The 17,062-nt window shown below is 43.0% G+C and overlaps 1 protein-coding gene across 2 annotated transcripts in view; it reads left to right on the top strand.

Annotated features, from left to right (window-relative positions):
* The window catches only part of EDARADD (EDAR associated via death domain), a 149,974-nt gene that overhangs the window by 77,866 nt on the left and 55,046 nt on the right, over positions 1–17,062 (top strand). Inside the window, exon 1 of one of the 2 annotated variants that reach the window (XM_077894410.1) lies at positions 11,376–11,512. The exons of the other annotated variant lie outside the window; for it this stretch is intronic. Coding sequence (XP_077750536.1) covers positions 11,482–11,512 — 31 coding nt within the window. The 5' untranslated portion in view covers positions 11,376–11,481. Of the gene's footprint in view, positions 1–11,375; positions 11,513–17,062 lie in introns of those variants that run through there. 2 annotated transcript variants of the gene reach the window in all.

Raw genomic sequence — 17,062 nt, 5'->3', positions numbered from 1 at the left:
GCATTTCTATACACTAACAATGAGACTGAAGAAAGAGAAATTAAGGAGTCAATCCCATTTACAATTGCACCCAAAAGCATAAGATACCTAGGAATAAACCTAAGCAAAGATGTAAAGGACCTATGCCCTCAAAACTATAGAACACTTCTGAAAGAAATTGAGGAAGACACAAAGAGATGGAAAAATATTCCATGCTCATGGATTGGCAGAATTAATATTGTGAAAATGTCAATGTTACCCAGGGCAATATACACGTTTAATGCAATTCCTATCAAAATACCATGGACTTTCTTCGGAGAGTTAGAACAAATTATTTTAAAATTTGTGTGGAATCAGAAAAGACCCCAAATAGCCAGGGGAATTTTAAAAAAGAAAACCATATCTGGGGGCATCACAATGCCAGATTTCAGGTTGTACTACAAAGCTGTGGTCATCAAGACAGTGTGGTACTGGCACAAAAACAGACACATAGATCAATGGAACAGAATAGAGAATCCAGAAGTGAACCCTGAACTTTATGATAAACTAATATTCGATAAAGGAGGAAAGACTATCCATTGGAAGAAAGACAGTCTCTTCAATAAATGGTGCTGGGAAAATTGGACATCCACATGCAGAAGAATGAAACTAGACCACTCTTTTTCACCATACAGTAAGATAAATTCAAAATGGATGAAAGATCTAAATGTGAGACAAGAGTCCATCAAAATCCTAGAGCAGAACACAGGCAAGACCCTTTTTGAACTTGGCCACAGCAACATCTTGCAAGATACATCCACGAAGGCAAAAGAAAAAAAAGCAAAAATGAACTATTGTGTCTTCATCAAGATAAGAAGCTTTTGCACAGCAAAGGATACAGTCAACAAAACTAAAAGACAACCTACAGAATGGGAGAAGATATATGCAAAAGACGTATCAGATAAAGGGCTAGTTTCCAAGATCTATAAAGAACTTATTAAACTCAACAGCAAAGAAACAAACAATCCAATCATGAAATGGGCAAAAGATATGAACAGAAATCTCACAGAGGAAGACATAGACATGGCCAACAAGCCCGTGAGAAAATGCTCCGCATCACTTGCCATCAGGGAAATACAAATCCAAACCACAATGAGATACCACCTCACGCCAGTGAGAATGGGGAAAATTAACAAGGCAGGAAACCACAAATGTTGGAGAGGATGCGGAGAAAAGGGAACCCTCTTACACTGTTGGTGGGAATGTGAACTGGTGCAGCCACTCTGGAAAGCTGTGTGGAGGTTCCTCAAAGAGCTAAAAATATACCTGCCCTACGACCCAGCAATTGCACTGTTGGGGATTTACCCCAAAGATACAGATGCAATGAAACGCCGGGACACCTGCACCCCGATGTTTCTAGCAGCAATGTCCACAATAGCCAAACTGGAAGGAGCCTCGGTGTCCATCGAAAGATGAATGGATAAAGAAGATGTGGTTTATGTATACAATGGAATATTGCTCAGCCATTAGAAACGACAAATACCCACCATTTGCTTCGACGTGGATGGAACTGGAGGTATTATGCTGAATGAAGTAAGTCAATCGGAGAAGGACAAACATTATATGTTCTCATTCATTTGGGGAATATAAATAATAGTGAAAGGGAATAGAAGGGAAGGGAGAAGAAATGAGTGGGAAATATCAGAAAGGGAGACAGAACATGAAGACTCCTAACTCTGGGAAACGAACTAGGGGTGGTGGAAGGGGAGGAGGGTGGGGGGTGGGGATGAATGGGTGACGGGCACTGACAGGGGCACTTGATGGGATGAGCACTGAGTGTTATTCTGTATGTTGGCAAATTGAACACCAATAAAAAATAAATTTATTTTAAAAAAAAGTTTCTTCCACTGAAACTGCTGTTACAGATGTTGGTTCAAGGTTGTTCATGCACAGGTCTTCAGGTCCCTTTGTCTTTGGTGCCCTCTACCTTTCCTCTTGGTGAACTTCCTTGCTCTGCTTCATTATTTCCTCTCTTCCTAATGTTCTCCAGTTCCCCCAGAGAAAACCTGATTGGATGCAAATAATTGCTAATAGAATGAACTATTTGCATTTTAAAAGAGATCAAAATAGTGCGACACAAAGAAATCAAATTCTAATGGGTATATAATCTCAGATAGAAGTCTCAAGTCATTTCAAATATGCTGACCACCACTTATTGTGTAAAATGGATAAAAAATTATTACTTTCATATTTACTTCGTAGTCGGCAATATTGAACATTTCATCATCTGAAAAATGAGAAGCATGAAGGAAAATTTTTCAAGCAGACTTGAAAAATTGTATCTTGTATCATATACAAAGACTTGTATCTTTGCAAATACATCAGCCCAAAACAGTGTCTATGGGGGTGGGGGACAAGGCAGGTCAGGACTGATTTTGTTAAGCAGGCACCTTTATGAAAATTATTTCCAAATTTCCTATTTACAATTTTAATTGAATAGTATATACAAAGATAAATATTTATGTATAAAATTAGAACATTACAGAAAGAGCTGAATTCTCTTTTAGCATTAATCTCTTCCAATCCTGGTCCTTCCCCTGTTGCCCAAAAGGGGACATTAGTAGCCATTGTTATGAGTTTGGCATGTATCCATCCTTAAAAAAAAAACTTTATTGAGGTATAATTATCATACAACGAATACATATTTAAAGTGTACAGTTTGGTAACTTTTGATATAGATATACATCTATAAAACCATTACCCCAAGCTGTATGTGGTGAACCTATCCATTCCCCAACTCTACTCATTTCCCTTGGTAATCATACTTCCCTCCCATCCTCAATCCTAGGCACCCATTGATCAGCTTTCTATCACTATAGGTGAGTTTGCATTTTAATAGGTTTATATCAGTGGAGTCATACATTATGTGCTCTTCTTTTTCTTCTGCCCTCTCTCACTCAACTATTTTGAGATTCATCCATGTTGTTATGTGTATAATAGCTCATTACTATTATTACTGAGTAGTATTTCATTCTAAAGGTGTACCTCAATATTTGTACCCATTAATCTGTTGATGGACATCTAGGTTGTTTCCAGTTTAGAGTTATTACAAATAAAGCTGCACTGAAATGTGCATAAGTCTTTATCTGGACATGTGCATTTTTAAAACTTGTATAAATAGGTAGAATGGTAAGATCATGGTGTAGGTGTATATTTAAATTTTCAAGAAACTGCCAAATGGTTTTTCAAACTGGTTGTACTCCTTAACGTTGCAACCACTGGGGCAGCGGAATGCATGTCAACATTTGGCATAATCAGTCTTTAAATTGAACTTTTCAAGATCCATATGCATGTCAACATTTGGCATAATCAGTCTTTAAATTGAACTTTTCAAGATCAAACTAAGTTACCAGAAAAGAGTTTGATCCTTTTGGGTCTTGCTTTTAAAATTCGCTGGGTGGAACTGGGGCAGTGCTTGATGTCCAGGGATAATTATTCTCCACTATTGAGGCAAGACTCTTCTGTGTACTCTACCAAATTCCCATAAAATATAAGGTTTCTCCAGTCCGGTTGGTAGGAATAAGCAATATTCGTGGCTCTGAGTGAGCACGAGGTACTGTCACCTCTAATTCTCTGACATAGTCCCTCTAATCATCCTTTCCCCAACTGTGGGTAATTTCCAACATGAATGCATCCATCAGTAAATGTTACACTGAGTAGTTAAGAGGAACTTTCTGTGAATTCTCTGCAGCATTCTGTCCTGTGACTTCATCTCTTCACATCAGGGAGTCCATACGGCTTTGTCTGCATTCCCTTTCTTTGCACTGCAACCTGGAAATTCCCTTAAGGCTACCTTAAGCTGGGGCAATCATAGAATCACCTTGCTTATATCCCAGCTCTTAGGAATCACTAACGTTTTTTGTCTGATGTGCAGTGCCTTGAAAACTGTTGTCTCATATATTTTACTTGTTTTTTGTTTTTGTTTTTGTTTTTGTTTTTGGTTCTTGTTTTAGACAGGGGCTAAAATCTGGTTCCTGTTACTCTGGTCACAAGGCAAAGTTGACAGGTATCCATTTTTTAAAAATTTTACATATAGTTATAGAAAACATAGAGATTGGCTTCTGTCTACCCCTCATATCACTTTGCAACTTGTTTTTTCACTGAAAATGTTTTTAAGCTTATTTTTGGTAAATTCTGTAAAACATTGCATTGTCATGATTATATTATGTATTTATTCGTTCTCCTTTTTTTCTTTTTTCATTCTCCTTTTTTTTTTAACTTTTATTTATTTATGATAGTCACAGAGAGAGAGAGAGAGAGAGAGAGAGGCAGAGACATAGGCAGAGGGAGAAGCAGGCTCCATGCACCGGGAGCCCGATGTGGGATTCGATCCCAGGTCTCCAGGATCACGCCCTGGGCCAAAGGCAGGCGCCAAACCGCTGCGCCACCCAGGGATCCCTCATTCTCCTTTTGATTGGCATTTTGGTTGTTTCTAATATTTGCTACTACAAACAGTGTACTATACGTAAGTGTTCCTTTATGGAAATTTTAGGTCAATTTTAGCAATTTTAGGTATTTTAGGTAAATTCCTCTCCAATGTGACCATATTACTTTACATTCTTACAGTGTATAAAGAACTGTTTCTTTGCAATCTTGCTAGTATTTGATAAGTTTTTGCCAATCTGATAGCTCACTATTTCCTTAATTTGTATTTGTATTATTTTTAAAGGCTGAGCACCTTATATTTTTATTAATCATTTTGGTTTTTTCTAGGAATTTTCTACTTAGTCTTTGTCTAACCTTATACTGAATGAATTATTTTTAATATACTTTATTTAGATAAATGTTGAAAATTTTGGATACTGATCAAAGGTTAATTTTATATAAACTATATATTATATACTGTTTTATTTTATAATTAGAAGTACAAATATTTTATAATTAAATTTTATCTTATATTTTATAATTACAGTTATAAAATAGAATGTTATATATGTAATTAATTTCTCAAATTTACCCCAATATTATAATTTTCTATTATGGCACAGAATTTGAATTTTTATCCAGTTAGGTTTATCAGATTTTTATTTTATGTCTGTTGATTTTTTTGCCTTAAGAAAGACTTTTCTAGGGCAGCCTGGGTGGCTCTGCGGTTTAGCACTGCCTTCAGCCCAGGACCTGATCCTGGAGTCCAGGGATTGAGTCCCATGTCAGGCCTCGGGCATGGAGCCTGCTTCTCCCTCTGCCTATGTCTCTGGCCCCACCCCCCCTCTCACTCGCTCACAAATAAATGAATAAAATCTTTAAAAAAAAAAAAAAAAGAAAGACTTTTCTGGGGTACCTGGGTGATGTACCAAATCTTGGTTTTTGCTTAGGTCTTGATCTCAGGGTTATGAGATCAAGCCCCATGTTGGGCTTAGCACTCAGGATGGAGCTGCTTAAGACTCTCTCTCTGCCTCTGCTTCTGCCTCTGCCCTTCCTTACCCACCCACTCTCTCTCTCTCTCTAAAATAAACAAATAAATCTTTAAAAAAAGAAAGCCTTTCCTGCAACTGAAGTTATTAAGACATTCTCTCTTATAGTCTTTCTTAGTAATTTTAAAGTTAAATGCTTTAGAGTTAGATATCTAATGTATTTGAAGCTTACTTTTGTTTTTTGTTTTTGTTTTTTGTTTTTTTTAAAGGTTTTATTTGTTTATTCATGAGAGAGACACACACACAGAGAGAGAGAGAGAGAGAGAGAGAGGCAGAGACACAGGTAGAGAGAGAAGCAGGCTCCATGCAGGGAGCCCAACGTGGGACTCGATCCTAGATCTCCGGGATCACACCCTGGGCTGCAGGCGATGCTAAACTGCTGTGCCACTGGGGCTGCCCTTACTTTTGTGTATAAGGTGAGGCAGGGATATAAATTGTATTGTTCATCTAAGTAGAAAAATATCTCAATGCTATTTTTGAACTGTCAATCTTTATACTATATATATATATATATATTTTTTTTTTTTTTTTAAGGTGATTTGAGAGAGAGAGACAGAACTTGTAAGTAGGGGAAGGAGAATAGGGAGAGAAACCCAAGCAGACTACTCTTGAGCCTGGAGCCTGACTCAGGGCTTGACCCCACAAACCCTGAGATATGACCTGAGCAGAAATCAAGAGTTGGATGCTAACTGACTGAGCCACCCAGGGGCCCCTCACCATTCAAATGTCTACCATATAGCAAATTCCCAAAAGATACAAGAATCTCTGCTTGAATTATTTTTATATCCTCATTCATTTTTCTTTATACTGTTTTAATTACTGTTGCTTTATAATATCTTGCTATCTTGTAGGGCAAATTTCCTCTCTTTGTTGCTCTTTCTCAAAATTATCTTGAATTTACCCTTCTATATAAATTTGCAACCAGTTTCATATTCTAAGAAAATCTTATTAGCTTGATTGGATTTTATTAACTCCATAGATTAATAAGGAATCATGAGTGTCTTGACAATATTGAGGCTTCTTATCTATTAACCTGGTCTAGCTCTCTATGTAGTCAGATTTATTTTTTATGTCTTTCAGGAAAGCTTTGTAATTCTTACAAGTTTTTAAAGATTTATTTATTATATTAGGAGGGGTGCAGAGAGAGCGGGAAAGAATGTCCCAAGCAGAGTCTGTGCTGAGTGTGGAGCCTGACATGGGGCTCAATCTCATGACCTCCATTGGAGCCAAAAACCAAGAGTCATGCACTTGACCAACTATGCCACCCAAGTGCCTCAGTTCTTGCAATTTTTAAACACAGTTTTATTGAATTTGTCCCCAGTAACTTTATAACTTTATTTGCTACTGTAAATGGGATTGCTTTCCCATTGTTGGTTATTGTTGGTCTATAAAAAAGCTGTTGGGGTTCTATACATTGAGCTTTATCTCTCCTCCAAGCTAAACTTGCTTACTAGTTCTAATAGTATCTCAGTTGACTCATCTAGATCTAAGCCCACCTTCTTGTCTCAGCTCAGAATAAATTCTAAATGACAAGTTGTTAAAATGATTTATTTAATGACAGATGATTTTGTAGATTCCTGGGTCAACTACTTGAGCCTATGTTCCACATTCTAGGGGTATGCAACATAGGAAACTAAACTCTGGGGTGTAACAGCAAACTAAGGAAGCTCAGAAACTACACTATGTGTAGTTGACGGGTCACCAGACATAAAGGACTTATTGGAACAATTCTGGCAGAGAAAGAGAGAGGTTTTACAACTTGCATAAGTGTAGAAAAGGTGGTATTTTTCATTGGGAACAGACCATTTCTAGGCTTGTATGTAATAGCAGTAATAAAAGCTTTGCACCTACTCAAAAACAACAAAAAAAAACTGTACATGTTTTATGTGGTCACTGATAACACCAGGTTTTCTTCTCCTAACAGTGGAAATGATAAAATCTCCTCTAGCTGACTTTAATTACCTGGGTTTCAGGTTTTAATATATAAAGTTAATCCCTCTGAACAGATTTTCTCTCAAAATCTGGAGCAAGAAATAAATTGTTACATAGAGCTTCATTAAGAAAGCAGCTGGAAGATGCTAAGCATGATGGCACTAGGATCAAGGCACCAGCCCACATTTGTGAGTGGTGAGATCCTGAGGCTGGAGGAAGATTCCTGAATAAAGTGCTCATTAGAAAGCTCTGTCTCCTTACCTCTCTGTACCTCCCTCTCCCTACCCATGGCATCGAAAGTGTTTTTAGGATGCTGATTCTTATGAGAATCACCCACTCTGTGCGATTCTCTTTGTGGAAAAGCAAACACAGCACAAAAATCGTGGTTTTATTTACCATGCTTCTGAATGGTAAATAATTCAAAGTAAGCTGGTAGGAGTAGGCAAGGGAGATTTAATCTCCTATATGTTAAAGGGCTTTTGTATAAGTGAGTAGAGGAAAGTAAGAATTATGCATATTTAAATATATGCACCAGAATGCTATGCCCCTTGTCAAATAGTCTTCAAATCAGTAAAAAATGATAATATTTTACTTACATCTGTTTAGTCCCCGTTAACATTTTGGAATACATCATTTTAATGCACATCTGCAAATTTGTAAACCCATCATTTTGTATGAGGCAATGAATGCTTAAAAAGGCAACAAAAGAACATGTAGAGTTCTCAGATATGAGTTTCCCTCACATTTGGACAAGGATACAAATTCAACTCTAATAAATTACAGTGCATTGTAAAGATTAAATGCGCTCAAGGATTGTGTTCTCTCCTTTCTCCATCCTATCCTACACACAGCTGCCAGACTAATCCTCCAAAAACACCAATTTTCACACGCTGCTTTTCCAAACTAGCTTCCTGGCTTCCGGTTGCCTGAAAAATAGTCTCAAATGCTTTTGTCTGGCATTCAAGGCTCTCTACAATGTGCATCCTGGCAGACATGTCATTCTGCTCTTTTCTTCCACAACGCACAAGTGGTGTGATCTTGGGCTAGTTTTTAGAGATCCATCTCCCAGCTGACCCAGCAAAGGCCTCACACATCCCCTAGACTCACTGGCTCACTCAGTAGTAGTATAGGCCTCCTTCTATGGCCACAAATGCATGCACTGCCATTACAGCTCTAGCCACTTTTATATAGATCAGACCCTCCCTGTCCGGGAGCCCAGTTTGCTGGATTTGTTTGTACACAACGTACATACCCTCAATAATATAACTTCTTATCTCAGATTGCATAGATTTAAGTAACACTTAACCAGAACAGTGTAAAATAAACAAAAACAACATATTCAGTGATGAATCAAATAAAATATATTTTGATCTGCTGTTTTCCCCATTTAAAGATAACATTTTTGATAACGGTGATTATCTATGAAAAGACATGGGACGCCTGGGTGGCTCAGTGGTTGAGCATCTGCCTTTGACTCAGGGCCTGATCCCAAATCCTGGGATCAAGTCCCATGTCAGGCTCCTTGCATGGAGCCTGCTTCTCCTCTCTTTGCCTGTGTCTCTGCCTCTCTCTCTCTATGTCTCTCATGAGTAAATAAATAAAATCTTAAAAAAAAAAAAAAGACACAAGACCAACAGTTTTGTTTTTTTTTTTGTTGTTGTTGTTGTTGTTGTTGTTGTTTTTTACTGGAGGCTGTAGCCATATTATCATGAATAAAGATCTCAAATTTGCCTGGAAGTTTTCATGGCAAATTGTCAGTTTGAGAGTGGTCACCACCCAGCCAAATGGCTTCCTACATCATCAGTGTCTTTTTTCCATTGTTCCATCTGGTTGTCTTCTCTTCCTGGTTTAAACATTCATTACCCTGGTTCTACAGTGAAAGGTATTTGCAAATCTTTCCTGACCACAAACTCCTAAAAGTTGAGGACTTCTCACTTTGGTTTCTCCAGGGCTCGACATTTTGTTTGGTCCTTGGGGGGCAATGGGCAGTTCAAAAAGTATGTTAATACTGTCACTCCATGCATTGATCCATGCTATGGATGAACATTGTAATAAATATCTTTTCATTTCTTGGAACAAAGGCAATACAAACTTCTTCCAATAGATGAAACTCCAAGGATAGAATGAAGGCAGGAAGGGAGATGGTATATTATATATATTACACACACACACACACACACACACACACACACACATTATTCCAGTGAAGTATCACAATCCTGCAAATTCTTACACATTCAGAGTTTAGCAAGCAACCCACACTCACAGTGACAGGCCCCTGAGTCAAACCCAGCATGTTTGACTCCATGATCACCAATTCCACTATCCTCACTTATTATGATTCTGAATTCATGAGTATATAGGTGCTATCAGGAAATGTCAAAAATACCCATTTTAAAGAGTGTTTTAAAACACTGCTTGGGCAGCAATAGAAACAAAAGCAGAATGACATAATGTAACCACAGATAGTTTGTAGGGGAATCCTTTGGGGACTCTGGTGGATAAAATTTTTTAATTAGTTTTTCATAAATTATTTTTTAAAAAGCTCCCATTCGTAGTGTACACTTTATAGTTCACAAAGCACATGACAACAATAAAGATAATGATGGGTTATGGTTGCAATTCGTAGAATAGGATGTACAGGGAAACTGAATGTCCCTAGTCAATCTTCCATGTAAAAAAATCAAACCAAAAGTTCATTTCTGCCACCTACCTTCTATTTGCTCTAATAAAGAATGATACAAAGATGAATTACAGTTCATGGTTTTGAAAAGCAAACCAGCATTATAGCAATGCTTGGGCTTGTGTTGCTAACAAGATAGCTCAACTTGATATGTGGTTCCTGACAACCAACTTCTTCATGAGAAGTCAGAAAGAACCACAAACCAAACCTCAAAATAGATTCTAAGAGAAAATACTCTTAAAAAAAAAAAAATTCCCCTCCTATCAGAAGCAGACTAAAGGGAAGTTTATCCTCCCACTTACAAATTCCCCAGAAAGCTTCACCTAGAAGGTTGTGCTCTCTTCAGACACTAGCAGGACCCTCTTTTCTGAGCCTGTTATTTCTTCCGTGGCATGTTCCAGAGAATAAGACCCTAATCCAGAGAGTGCTATGGGCCTCAGGACTACTAAGCAGATGGTGAGAGGCACCAAGCAAGCCTCTGGTCATCAAGAGGGTATGTAGACATTTGCTGCTTTTCTGCATTTTTCAAAACTGAGTTTTTAGCTGGAGGCTGCTCCTTTATGACAAACTGCTGATACCGTGCACTAAAGGCTATTATACTAACTTACAAACCGATTTCAAACCAATCTGTCTTTTCTTTCTCATATGCCGAGGCAAACATGGATTATTCAAAACCCTGAAGAGAGTGCTATTAAATTCAAATTGCCTGTAACCTTTGTGTAATGGATTTCTGACTGATGATGAGTTTAGTTAAAATAGATCTATTTTAAATATATTCTTGGTCAACGATTCCAATCTGTGCTCACTTAAGTAAGCGGCGCATAATCCTTTTCCAGCGCAAGGGAACTTTTGCTTTTAGAAGTTTTTAAAAGCTTTGCTTTTAAGGACCAATTCCGCGTTTTCGAGAGAACCCCAAACTGCTTTCCTAGAATGGCTGTCCGGATGTCTATCAGCCGCCCCTTTCCGCTCCCTTTGTGCAGCACCTGGCCCTGGAGGTCATGCAGTTACGAGTGCCGCAGAGAAATCCGGGTCGGAAGCTGCGGTGCGCCGTCCCGCCGCTGCACCGTCGGCCCGAGCTGGGCGAGGCGCTTCAGCCGCAGACCGCGGGAAGGCGCCGCAGCCAGGCCCCCGGGACCCGGCCGTCGGGGCCACCGCTACGCCAGCTGCGGGCGCCTCGGGGCCCCTCCCCGCGCCCCGGCCCGGCCCCCGCCCCCGCCCCCGCCTGGGCAGCGAGCGAGGGAGGCGGCCTCGCCCACGCGGGGCTCCGCTAATTGCCGAGGCAGGAAGTGGGCGCGCGAGGCGGCGGCGGAGAGCCCGGCAGGAGGCGGCGGCGCAGTCTCGGGCGCGTGGGCACCGCGGGGCCCCCCGTGCTCGCCCCCGCCCGGGCCCGAGGCCGCGCAGCCCCGCCGGGCGCCCGTCAGCGCCTGCCTGCCCATGGCTTCTCCGGACCACCCCGTGCGCGCAGGTAAAGTGACGCCGCCGGGCCCTCCGCGGGCCGCGGGCTGGCCGGCCTGTCCCGTCCGAGCCCCCCGCGCCCGCCGGGGCCGCCTGGGGACCGCCCGGGGACCGCCCGGGGACCGCCTGGGGACCGCCCGGGGGCTGGGTGCCGCCGCCGGGTCCGCGCGGGGTCGGCCCGGGGACCGGGAGGGCGGCGGCGCCGGGGCCCCGAGGGCGCACCGCGAGCCCCCCCTTCCCTCCCCTCCCCTCCCCTCCCCCCCGAGCGGCTGCGGGTCCCCGCGGGCGGGCAGGCCCCGGGCCCTCCGCACCCCCACGCGCGCCAGGGGCGCCCCCTCCCTCCTCGTCCCGCGCGGCGGCCGCGCCGCTTTTGTTCTGGACTCGGGGTCCCAGCTTGAAACCCGCCTCTCGGAGAGCGCAAGGAGCGGGTTTCGGTGTTTCCTCCGCGGCCCTTCTCTCTCCCCACTCACGTGCCTCCTCCGGTCTCCTCACTCCTCATTTCTACTTTTCTTAAATGCTTTTGTTCTGTATATTGACCCTCAGGGCTATTTCATAAAAGCTGGTATACACGGACCCGAGAGCCTAATCCCCACCTGTGGGATCTGTGGGATCCCACCTGGAGAGAACTTCCTTTTTTTAATTTTTATTTATTTATGATAGTCACAGAGAGAGAGAGAGAGAGAGAGAGAGAGGCAGAGACACAGGCAGAGGGAGAAGCAGGCTCCACGCACCGGGAGCCCGACCTGGGATTCGATCCCGGGTCTCCAGGATCGCGCCCTGGGCCAAAGGCAGGCGCCAAACCGCTGCGCCACCCAGGGATCCCCCTGGAGAGAACTTTTTAACCAAAAGGGCCTCTAGTTCTTTCCTTGACTTAAAATAGTATGTGTGCCTGAGGCCAGAATCTAGATTTGTCTTTACTCTCTTGGGTTACGAACCTCCTGAGACTTCATCTTCCAGGATTTCTCTGTCCTTGCTACCCGCCCCCCCCCCGCCCCCCGCAGCCTTGGCCCGGATCCCCGGTGACTGTTGAACACACAAATGAATGAATGATATATCCCCCAGAGCATACGGGGGCTTTTTGTTGTTTCGCTGAGGTTGGAAAGACTAGGGAGAGACCATATATACAGATACAGAATCGCGTGTAACTGCTTAGATAAACGTGTGTCCTGTTTTGTTGCTTGGGTTTGGGTAGGGGCAGAGCTTGAGCACTCCATTATTAATCTGTGGCTTGAGCAGTTAGGAGGAGAGAGTATCTGGAGGTGAGTCAGAAGACAGCTAAATTGGCATCCTAGTGTGCTGGGATTGGGAGAGTGTCCCAGAGATTTTAAAGAAAGAATTACATTCTAATTCAAGTGGGGAATGGTAAACATTTTATCGATGGGAGATGGAAACTATTAAATTGTCTGGCCAACCTTTCCATCTCCCCCCGTGTCCATTATTTGGAAAAATAGAAAGGGTGGTAAAAGGAGAAATCCTCCCACTCACCTCCACATCCTCTTCCAAGAGCCTAATGGATGAGGTGCCAAGAGGTTTTAGGCCTGATGTTACCAACAGTGGTCTCAGATCTCATTCAATGATCATGGTGATCTTGGGCATGTGGGGACCCACTGAATGGGGGCAAGTATAAAATCTGCTTGGGTCCCTAAAAATTAATAGCAGCAGAGAAGATGAGACTGAAGAACTATAGCTTAATAGTGACACAATGTATAAAAAGCTTCAGTGAGTCATAGTGTGGAGAGGCTACCAGGGCAGCTAGTATGGTCCTAAGTGACCTTATGTAGCACTACAAGATCTAGATTTCCCATGATGGTGTTCTTGGTTGGCCCCACCCAGTCTAGCCAAAAATAGATGCTCACAACTTGGAACAAAAGGTCTTGGGGATCCCAGCAAGAGAGGCACAATAAGAGGGGGTGCTGATAGGAGGGTGTCCTTCAGGAGGAATCTGTCTTCTTGACTAAGATAGAGAACTCAAATCTGCAGGTGAAATCTTTTTGGCTCCAAAGAGGGAAGAGGCCTCCAAAAGGCGAGGTAAAGATGTCTGAATATGTTGAACGTATTCAGACGTCTCAAAGAGGTCCTCATGTCCATTCCCACTCTGGAATTCTATCAATAAGGTGAGCGCTCCTCCATTAAAAAAAAAAATCTAAATTTCCTTCCCGTTCTCATGGAATTTCTGGAACCCCCCAGCACACACCCACCTACCCCTTCCATTGCTGTAACTAAGCCCCAGATGGTACTAATTTGTGGAACCCACTAAAGGCAATTTTTACTTGTACAACCCTGACCAAGTTACCATACTCTCTCCCCTAATTTCCTACACTCACCTCCCACCTCGTGTGTTCACACCTGCACTTGCCTTTTACCAATGGCTTCGCCAGAGTGGCCTTTCAAAGACAAATCAGTTCCTGTCATTTGTCCACTTAGAAACCTGCATGGACTATCTAATAAATTCTCAGTCCTTAGAGTTTCCATCCTCAGTTTCTCCCTCTCTACCTACCCCTCCACCTGACTGATGCTCTGTCCCTGTCTCTCTGTACTTTACCCACACTGCCGCCTTTCCCCCCCTGAGAGCCCTCCTGCTTAAGAGCCTTTGCACAAGTGATTCCCATTGCTTGGAAGACCTTCTTCGCCCCTTCTCCCACTCCACTTACCTCCTCCTTATTCTTCAGATCTCAGCTCAAAAGCCCCACAGTACACATTCCATGTGCCCTGTTCTTTCCTTTCTAGCACCAGCCTCCATTTCTAGCTGGTTGTGTCACTAATGTCTCTCCCCTGTTAGCCTGGAAGCTCTCAGAGTGCACGTCTGTTTAGCTTAGAACACCTGGCACAGCACTCATCATAGTAAGCCCTGTAACTATTGCTCACCTCACCAAACGAGTGAAAGAATAAAACTGAACCACATCCATTTCAAACTGTCAGCAGAAAAAGCTTTTCTTGTATTGACACTTTAGAAACTTACTTGTCAAGTTAGACGTGTTCACTGACTTTACCTTGTAAAGTTAAAAAAAAAAAAGACGTATCTCCACGAGCATATGACAAAGGTGTGTATATACAATTATACCACATTATGAGTTTAATGTAAGATGACATTTTATCCTAAGAAAATTTATAAGGAAAAAAAAAAGAAAAGAAAATTTATAAGGCTGTTGGGATCACATGGAAAATAGTCATGCTGGTTACAGCACAGCTATCTTACTCTATCTCTGTCACTAATAAAAATCTAACACCAGATGACTCAGAATTGTCTGTCGGAGAAGAGTCAAATCTGTCTCATGTTCATACAGATGTTAAAGCCTGGAACGAAGACAGAGGCTTTGAAAGCCTGGGTTGAGGTATTGTGATTCATTGCAATGAGCTGCGTGTCCAGGGCCACTAGCTTTTGGTCATGTGTCCTGCCTCTGTTCTGGGGTCCCTTGTGTACCTTGTAGCAAGGCCACTGGCTAGGAGTAGCTCAGGACAGAGCTGGGTGGCATCTTCTCTCTCCCCACCCCGCCTAGCCCTCCTCTTGGCTAAGGTGGGTCTCAGGTGGCCACCTGCCCTTCTGGCAAGCCCAATAGCACTGGGAGCAGAATGCAGGCCTGAAGAGTGAACTGCTTCAAGGAGCGCTCTGTTTGACAGTCAGCTCTTCTTCAGATGCACCAGAGACGCACAAGCTCTTTCCCTCTCTCCTGCCCTGCCTGTGGGGTTTCTCAGTGCCCACTTCCTTTCTTATATGCCTGTGTTCTAGATTTTTCTCTCTCTCTCCTAGTTATTCCCCTCATCTGAATCTCCTCTTTTGTCTGTCCCTGTGTCCCCTTTCTCTCCCAGCTCATCCCCTTCCCTGGACCCTCTTCATTCCATCTCCTCTGTAGGCCTGAGCCCCATTGAATGCTTGGCCACCCTCCAAGGAAGTTACTCTTGGGTGGGCATTTCCTGCAGAATCAGGGAAGAAGAGAAATTGAGCCGTGTGTCAGCACCTTCATGCAGCCTTGCTGCTCTGGGAGCTTTTGGGAATCCTGAATATGGTCAGGACTTGAGGACCTCTTCAGAACTAGGCATGAAGATGGCTATAGGTCAAAAGAAAAGCTATTACACCAAAAAAAAAAATCATCATCATCATCATGAATGAAAAATAAGTGAACTCTGAAATCCCAAGTCGGAAGACTTGGCTTGAATTTTTCACTAGAAAGTCCACAAGCCTCTCTGTCTTGGCTCCTGGTGCCCGGGAAAGGCAGAAAGCTCTGACACACTTCCCTCTTTGTTTGAGGGAACATCCTTAGCAGCCACCTTTGAACTTCACCTGAGAAGCTGTCTCTAGGAACCATTGGCCCTCCTCTGCCATGACTAATGAAGGGAGCTGTCAGGACTTAACAGTACAGTGGCTGGGCACATCACCAGGGTGTGCGTTGCAAACAGTATGTGATTGTTGCTTCTGGAGGAGCCGTGGGATGTGGTCTGCAGTTCTGACTCCATGGCTGAGATGTGGGTCCTTGGGTAAATGAGTACGGATGAGCTTTTGGATTTAGAGTTGTTGTTGCAGTGACTGGTGCTTTGGGGGATGTTTGGGTGAATGTATTTTGTACGTGGGAAGGACATGAATTTGGGGGGCCAGAGAGTGGACTGTTTTGGACTGAACTGCATTTTCCCCAAAACCTTGTTGCCATTCTAATCTCCAGGACCTCAGAATGTGACCTTATTTGGAACTAGAGCCTTTGCAGATGTAATTGGGTTTACAATTGTAACCAATTGTAATTGGTTAAAATGAGGTCATTAGAGTGGGTCCTAATCTCATATAACTGACATCCTTATAAAAAGGGAAAATCTGGACATTGAGATTCCCCCACTGTCAGGTAGGTGGTCAGTGCATGAACTTCTAGAACCCTGAAAGTAGTCGAAAACAAGCACAGGCTGGGCACTAGGTTAGTGGGAGCTCTAGTGGAATTTCAGATGCAGGTGCTGTGGAGCACAGCTTCCTATATCATAGTGACTTTTGCCTATGGGCCACTGCTTCTCACCATTCATGGACCTTCAAAGCTGGAAGGACATGTGGAGTCTCTCTGTTCACCCCTGAATATTGCAGATTAGAGGTATGAGGCCCAGAGAAGCAAATGATTGTGCAGCCTGCCTAGCTTGCTCTCATGCGCAGTCTCTGAGAGCAAGGCTAGGTGCCCTCGCTAAGGGCCATGCTATGTTAGATCACCATGCACTTTTCTCCTGTCTCCTGTCTTTTGAGAACTCTCTGGAAGATGTTCATATAAATTAAACATCATTCTCACTGCCATCAGTTTTGGTCGGTAGCCAGCTAATGGGGGGTGGACTGTGCCTGCCATAGAGTCTCCGATCCAGGAGAGTGGAAGTGGCTCTGGGAAGAAAGCACTGCTGGAGACTGTAGGGCTATTGCTGAGGGCCAGAGGATGGTCCCCATGTGGCTCTGACCTGAACTCACACAGTCCCCCTTCCTGTCTTGACTCTTCCTGTGCCTCATGTCTCCTCTGATATCAGAACCTTCCCTGGGGGCACTGCCTGCTGTTCCCTGGGGCCTGTAAAAACACTTCATAATATTGTCAACATGCAGCTCCAA

The sequence above is a fragment of the Canis aureus genome, chromosome 4 (genome assembly GCF_053574225.1).
Source record: "Canis aureus isolate CA01 chromosome 4, VMU_Caureus_v.1.0, whole genome shotgun sequence".
Taxonomy (NCBI): Eukaryota; Metazoa; Chordata; class Mammalia; order Carnivora; family Canidae; genus Canis; species Canis aureus.
Note: the sequence above shows the minus strand (reverse complement) of the source record. Positions and strands in the feature narration are given on the sequence as shown.